Here is a 7,636-nt window from a genome sequence, read left to right as displayed (position 1 = left end):
GGTTTGCAAAAGTATGTAGCCTTGTTTATAATATTTATAAAGAGTTTATATATTTTATAATGCAAAGAAATTTGGCAAGGGACAAAAAAAAATCCAAATTATTTCATGTTCCATATTCATTTTCTCTGAAACTATAGTAGCTGCTGTGATACTTACATTTGGAGTCTTCCAAGTTTTAGCTATATTTTGTTAGAAAGATTATCGAAATATAATTTTTAATTGCTGAGAAAAACTAAATTAGTGTTAATTTATACACTTACTTCAGAAAACCTGGTGGGACTTTATAGAGCTTAACAAATTCAGATCAGTAGTAACTCAGTACATGCTGCAGTATTCCTCAGGATGTAACAAAACATGTCACTGAAGAGCAATTAAATTATGAGGTGAAATTAACGTAAATCATTTTGTACATTAAGATTTCATTACGATACTTTTGGCAGGATTTTGAATGTTTTTGTTGAGTTCAGGCTCCTAAAAATGCTGGGCTTGAATTAGCATTAGCCGGGTGCGCTCACCTGTTTGAGGTGCCCCATGTGTTAAAGCAACTCTCTACCCAAGTGCACTCTAACACACACACACACACACACACACACACAGCAGATATCTGTTTGTGCTCTCTGGAGAGTTTTCCAGGCTGTTACCCAGATGTGTTTTGACTCCAGATGTTTCAGATGAGCATCATGGTTTTATGACCTAATTGACCAATGCCCTCACTGATTTGAAGTTTCCCTGTTTCTACAGTACATCACATTTTAGAGCTTTTGGTTTTGCTGTAGATTCAGCCAATACACGCTGAGAGATCTGCATACAGTCTGTTACTGTTTTTTTATACTCATGTGCGCTCCTCTTTCTTTTCATCCCTCAGTTTTGGAAAAGAGTGAGTTTAAAGATGACTCGCAGTTCTTCCGTTTCTATGCTGATGAAGAAATGGAGGGAACCGGCACCAAGAGCAAGCAGCTGCAGCGAAATGACTTCAAACTCATAGAAAACATCCTGGCCAAGTCCCTGGTGGTGAGCCTTCAGGATTTTACATTTACACACAAATTGTAGAAATTCTCTCTCTTGGCTCAGACTGTGATATCTGCACCATCTGGAACATATATAGATATATATGCTAATAATAAAATGACTGTGAACACATCTCAAGAACAATAAACCTGGCAGGCAGATGTTCCACTTCACTGCGTTTATCTCCTCCCATATAAACACATATAACATTGTTTTAGTTGGAAACAATGAGGTTTCATGTATCTGAGGTAAAAACAGGCCACAGTTTTTCTGCAAACATTTGGCTACACTCCTGAGACAAAAGTGTGCATGTGTGTAATCACATTATCATCAGCTGCACTTGCCTGGATGAATCCTCTGTTCCTTTGACTCTGAGAAAACCATAAACTTGAGGCGGACAGAGACGAGTTCAAGCTAAGCAAAGCAGCAGACACAAAGCCTGTGTTTACCTACCTGCGTGTTTGTCTCTGTACGAAAGCAGCTGATCAGTGAAGGCCTCACAGGTTTGTTAAGAGAACACTGGACAAACAGGAAGACAAAGCAGTTATGTAAGAAATTTCAGAGCTTTTAACATCATAACACAAATGAATTTACCAGGTGAAATGAGGTCAGCCAGCAGCTCCAGCAGACTGCTTTTATTCTAGTTGGTGCAAGAGAAAGGGACTTGTTTATCCAGCGAAGGCGTACAGGCATGGCCAGCATCTCATTCAACATCCAATGTGGGAAGCAGTCATGCTATCTGGTGTTCCATGAGAAGTGGAAATGGCTTTGACTTGATTAGCGGAACCAATCCCCCCTCTGCTCTTGCCCCGTTACTGAGGCGAAGTGCAGGAACTCTTTATTTACCGCAATCATCTCCTCTGATACAACAAAGGAGATCGCCATCTTATCAGGGCCGTGCAGCAGGAAGACAGCCCAGCAGCAGCAGACGCTAATGGAGGACCTAATGGGTTTTGACGATGACGGTCTCAATTCATGGTGGTGGGGGCCAGGGGGCGTGTGTGATGAGGGGGGCCAACAACATCTTCGGATGTGAGACTCCTGACACGGGAAGAGAAAATCCTAAAAATCTCAAAGGATTTTATGTTAACATGTGGATTTATGCAGATGTGACACTTTGTGGAAAAAGGGGGGAAACTTTAGCAAAAGTGTAGAAAAAATATTTGTCACGCAATGAAGCAGCGTAAATGTTTCTGTCTGTGTGCCAGATTCACCCTGAGGAGGAAGACTACGGCTTCAAGATCGAGGAGAAAAACAAAGCTATTGTGGTGAAATCTGTCACCAGGGGCTCACACGCAGAGGTAACACACACACGCGTGCATGCACGCACGCACACACGCAGGGGTACACACACATACATGTTTGAGTGGCTACCTTTGTGGGGACTTTCCATTGACTTCCATTAATTTCTACAGCCTAAACTTTACCCTTATTCTAACCCTAATCAAAACTCAATTCACGCCTTAGTCCAGAATCTAACCCCTGACCCAAAAACAGCGATTCCCCTTGAAGGGATCAGGCTTTGGTCCCCACAAGGAGCAGTGGATCCCTACAATGTAGTATGTGTCAGGAAAATGGTCTCCACAAGGTATTCCAGACAAACACGTGTGTTACAGAGGTAACACACACACACACACACACACACACACACGCACACGCACACACACACACACACAGAGGTGACACACACACACAGACGGCGCTCTTCCTGCCACAGGGCATTCGTTCCACTTAGTTATGGCCGTCCTCTGTTCTGACGGCGGCTGTCAGTCTCCTGCTCTCCTCTAGTTGGCTGCAGAATCGTTGCCCAGATGACAAAACACACATTTGTGTTTTACTGTATGAAATAAAAAAAGAGCCACTTTTCTTTGAAATTGATGGAGCGTACTTGTTTTCCTTTAATGTTTGCTGTCTGAATTGATCAATCTGACTATTAAACAAACTTTTGTCTTGTCTGAAATATTTTACTTGAAATCAGTAATCAGTTTCTGTATCCACTGGGCCTAAAAGGTCTTCACATTTTGTCACACTAATGACAAAAACACCAGTTAAATAATGTCTATCTAATTGTTAAAGGGGCAGTGTTTTGTAAAATTGACTTCTTCTTTGAGCTTTACACCATGTTACAAAGTTATTCTTTCATCATAAACAAATCTGGAGAGTTGCTTTGATTGTTTCATGCCTGTTTGAGAAATCCTTTAATCTCCTTGGCAGCCATTCAGCTGGGTGCCTAAGCGCTTGCTGTCACCAACCATCACCTTCCCTGCAGCTCATCCTTGAAGCTTCAGCCTCACAGAGCAGCTCCTCCCCCACTCGGCTCCTTCAGACTAGCCTGCAGCAATTAGGAAACCCCTGGCGGAACTGTTTCTGCTCCAAAGAACATTTGTAAATAGCTTAACACAGAAATGTTGTTGTTATGTTGCAAAGAACAGGAGCTTCTTAAACAGACAAAGACTTAATTTTAAGGGGTTTACTTACGAAGTTAAGTTTCTTTAAAGTTCTGTTTGATATATGCAGCATTTAACAGTTACTGGATTGTGCTGCAAAATGGCCCAAAGTACCTGGAAGACGCATAAGGAAACAGTTTTCCAAATTTCTTAAAAATAAAATCTGATGTGGTGTGTATTTGTGTTTATCTCCTCTACTCTGATGCTACTGACCAATCTGACCAATCACATGACTAACTAGGAAAGGAGAGGTGAAGTTTATTTGTTGAGCACGTTTCAGCCACAAGGCAGTTCAGTTTTTTAGATCATAAACACATCATAAGTAACCGGTTATGAGATCTAGTCAAAGACCAGTCAAGAGGCCGATGGTGAAGTTGCAGAGATCCTCGGCTCAGTTGGGAGAATCAGTCGTCATGACAGCTATTAGACGCATAAATCGCAAACATGGCGTTTGTGTTTGAGTTTGAGTTTGGCGTTTGTGCAAATAAGCAGACACTTACTTGCAGAGTCATGAAGAGGAGACAGAAAACATGTGGAAGGAGGTCAGATGAAACCAAATCTGAAGTTTGTAGTTATGTTTGAGACACAATAGGGAAAAAGTTTAACAGTTTGATGAAGATCCTTAAAAGTCCTGCACACTGTTTATCTCCTATAATCCAGTTTTACATTCTCTCTATCCTTTCAGCTGTCCTCTGCTGGGCTGTCCTATTTAACACCATGAAGCCTCCTGGCTCCTCCAGCTCCTTCCTTCTCCTTCCTCCTTCTTCCTTCTCCTGCTCATGTGTTTTTAGCTCTCCTTCCCCCCGCAGCTGATTGTGACTCAGCCTGTGTGCCAGAGGACAGAATGAAGCTCAGCTGATTCCCATGGGGCTCTGAAAGGGGCTGACACACACACACACACACACACACACACACACACACACACACACACACACACACACACACACACACACACACACACACACACACACACACAAACACACACTGAGGTCTTTCACTATACGATGCTATAATAGAAAGTCACGTGTAGTCCGGCTCCCATACTGCGTAATCACATACATCCTCTCCTCATCCAAGGGGCCGTGGCTCCTCCCCGTTGCCATGGCGTCCACGCCGGGCTCCGGTCCAGAGTCGGGGTGTGTGGCTTGGCCCCGACCGGATCCGTTCCTGGGACACTGGGCTCCCTCAGCGCCGCGGACAGAGGCGGCATTATTTAGACAACGTGACTGAAGATGTGAAAGACAAGATCGTTGGATGACATGCAGCCATCTGACTGACTGGAAGAGCAAAACATGCAACTGTTACTGCGTTGTCGCATGCTTCCAATCTGTGTAAAGGTTAACTTGACCCGGTGAAGGTCGTGACTCAAAGAAGACGATCACACTGAAAACATGTAGAGTAGGGCCCAGCATTTATCAGTTATCATGAAAACTTTCTCGTCATGGAAAGACTTTTGGTTTATTACTGTCAAGATACGTTTCAGTTATTGAAGGTAAATAAAAAACACTTTTTAAAGTAAGTGGCGTCTTGAAGAAGCCTGTTGCAAATGGGAATATTTTTTCAAATCTGTTTGTGGTCCCATACAGTTACCAAAAAAATGAGTAATAAGTTGTTTTTTTAAACCATAATACGCATCATTATCACAACAGTGCCATAAAATATTGCAATAATGTTCTTAGTCCATATAGCCACTCCTATTTATTCTAATTTTTAAAACTGTGAGCTCTGAGTTTGGTGGAAATGTGTGCAAATCCATCCAGCAGTAACCAGGTGTGCAGTACAATCATATCTATTAATCTTGACATGCTCTTCCTGTATGAAAACACAACTTTCTGTACCTGCTTAGTCCTGCATACTTGATTTTTTTCTCTTGCTTTCTGTTGCTTCGTTCTGCTCCACTCTTTTGACGCTCAACATGCTGAACACTGCAAAACATACTGCACTGCAAAAACACAAAGTTATAACCAAGGAAGTAGTACAAATATCTTTATGCACTTGAAATAAGACAAAACTAGCAGTGAACTAGTTTTACTATAACTGAAAAAATCTGCCAGAGGATCAAAACAAACTCCCATATCTTGCAGAAAAATTCCCAGTAAGCTAATTTTGTTTTCATTTTAATTTCAAGTTTAGACAGAGATTTTCACTAGAAACTAGAAAAAAAATACTTTCTGTGTTTTTGACTCTAGTCAGGGAAAAACTTGCCTCACATGGAGGAAAATCAGCTGAGGTCTTGCTGTGGCAGGCCGTTTGTAAACTAAGTGTGGTTCATCTGAATCTCTTCTGAACAACACTTTGAAAGACACCGAGGAAAGCTGCAAGCTATTAAAAGAGCCTTCTGTCTCCTGTCTGTCTGTCTGTCCTCCCAGATGGCTGGCCTGCAGGTGGGCAGGAAGATCTACACCATCAACGAGGATCTGCTGTTCCTCCGGCCGTTCTCCGAGGTGGAGGCCATGATCAACCAGGCCTTCTGCATACGACGCTCTCTGCGGCTGCTGGTCGCCACCAAAGCCAAGGAGTGAGTGCCATGAATCAATCAGGTGAACGTGTTTAGCAGACACCAAGCACAAGCTGTTCTGACTCGTCCTTTTTCCTTGTTTAGGATTGTGAAGATCCCTGACAACCCAGAAAGCCTCTCCTTCAGGCTGTCAGGGTCGGAACCGCCACACGTCCACGCTGTGAGGAAAGGTGAGACCAGCTGGAGGAGACTAAGAGATTCCAGACTGACCTGTTTCTGAGATGTTGGGGCAGAATGTCAGAGTGATGCAGATGCTGGTGGTGGGAACGAAACAAAATGTAAAAAAAAATATGAAGGAGTAGGAAAACTTTAGAAAGACCTTATGGGATTTATTTCAAAAGCTCTGAACGTGCCGTCTTTATTTCCAACAAACAGTCATCCACATATAGTCGGATATCTGGGAAAATGAATAGATTTTTATGTAGTTTGGCCTTTCATCTACACAAATACTCTGTTTTATACCACTAAAAACAATTATTTATAAAAACTCAGAGCAAAGTGGAGATTTGAGTAAACTGTATTTTTGTTTGCATGTGTAAATGGGAAAGACAGAGATTCCTAAGCATTACAGTCTGAGACAAATAATGTGCTAATATCGACTTCATCATTTGTTTTATTAACTTTATATTCTAATATGTTCTTTAAAAATTGTTCAACTTGTTTATCTGTCCACACAAACGATTCTCCTGGTGCCATGTTTAATTGTTTCAAAGCAATCTGATTGCATTGCACTGCCCCCTGTGGGTCTGGCATGTTTAAAACACTCGGGTGGATTTGTTTGGATTCATGTGGATAAAAACTTTTCTGAAACCGATCCAGAGTGTACAATATTACTTTTTTTCAAATGACATGGCAGAGATATTTCTTTTTATAAAGATCACAAAGCGTAAGACTTTGATCAAACACTCAGGATTTATGCATGAATTTAGTTTTCTTTTGTGATATCAGTGCCAGAAAATATGATAAATATGTTCATGTTGGCAAAATGACAAATAATTCAGAGAGACCATGGATGATAAGTGAGGTAACTATTGTGTCTAAATATCTGTTACCCTCTGTTTTTAATTTTACGGGCGCCTGTTGACCAGATGACTTTCTCTGCGTTTTAACTCTTCTGTCGTTGGTCTTTTATGTAATCACACGCAGGTGCTTTATGAAACCACTTATCTTTCTAATCTCAACCCTCTTTACAGCTTCTTGCCTACGTATTTACACTCGTTAGAATGACTGAAAGTGGAATAAAGAGGGATTTACTGTATGACATGAGCAGGGGTGAGAGTAGGGGGGTACAGTCGGGTACTGCTACCCCTAAAAGATTTAGCGGGGGTACGCAGTTCCTACAAGAGAGGGGAGCGGCTGTCTGCTGTAAAGAATCAATGGGTTCACTGTGCAACCGTGAGTGCGCCCACTAATCAGTCGTGACTGAACACGGCCAGAAGGCTGAGACCAGCACGTCCTCCTCTGACTCCTTATCAAAACGTTCATAACTTTATTAAAGAACGTGTTCAAATTAATGACCCAACAACAATAATAATCTCAGTAATTATTGTTTCAACAAGGTGTTAAGTAATTCTGTGCGTTTCGGTTCCATTACCAAATTATCTAGCAGAACAGGAGATTAAAATTAATCAACCACCGCTGTGTTCAGGGAGGATTATTAATG

General features: G+C 41.7%; 1 protein-coding gene across 1 annotated transcript in view; it reads left to right on the top strand.

Moving 5' to 3' along the window:
- LOC106943009 (phosphatidylinositol 3,4,5-trisphosphate-dependent Rac exchanger 1 protein-like) overlaps window positions 1–6,208 on the top strand; it is a 15,435-nt gene extending 9,227 nt beyond the window's left edge. The window contains exons 4-7 of the mRNA XM_015026354.1: window positions 866–1,011; window positions 2,217–2,309; window positions 5,825–5,973; window positions 6,058–6,208. Of these exons, the coding sequence (XP_014881840.1) occupies window positions 866–1,011; window positions 2,217–2,309; window positions 5,825–5,973; window positions 6,058–6,193 (524 nt within the window). The 3' untranslated portion in view covers window positions 6,194–6,208. The remainder of the gene's footprint in view (window positions 1–865; window positions 1,012–2,216; window positions 2,310–5,824; window positions 5,974–6,057) is intronic.
- The last annotated feature ends 1,428 nt before the right edge of the window (window positions 6,209–7,636 follow it).

This window comes from Poecilia latipinna, unplaced genomic scaffold (genome assembly GCF_001443285.1).
Source record: "Poecilia latipinna isolate Pla-1442-1.1 unplaced genomic scaffold, P_latipinna-1.0 Scaffold4776, whole genome shotgun sequence".
Classification (NCBI taxonomy): domain Eukaryota; kingdom Metazoa; phylum Chordata; class Actinopteri; order Cyprinodontiformes; family Poeciliidae; genus Poecilia; species Poecilia latipinna.
The sequence above is the reverse complement of the archived record's forward strand: the minus strand, read 5'-3'. Positions and strand labels throughout refer to the sequence as shown.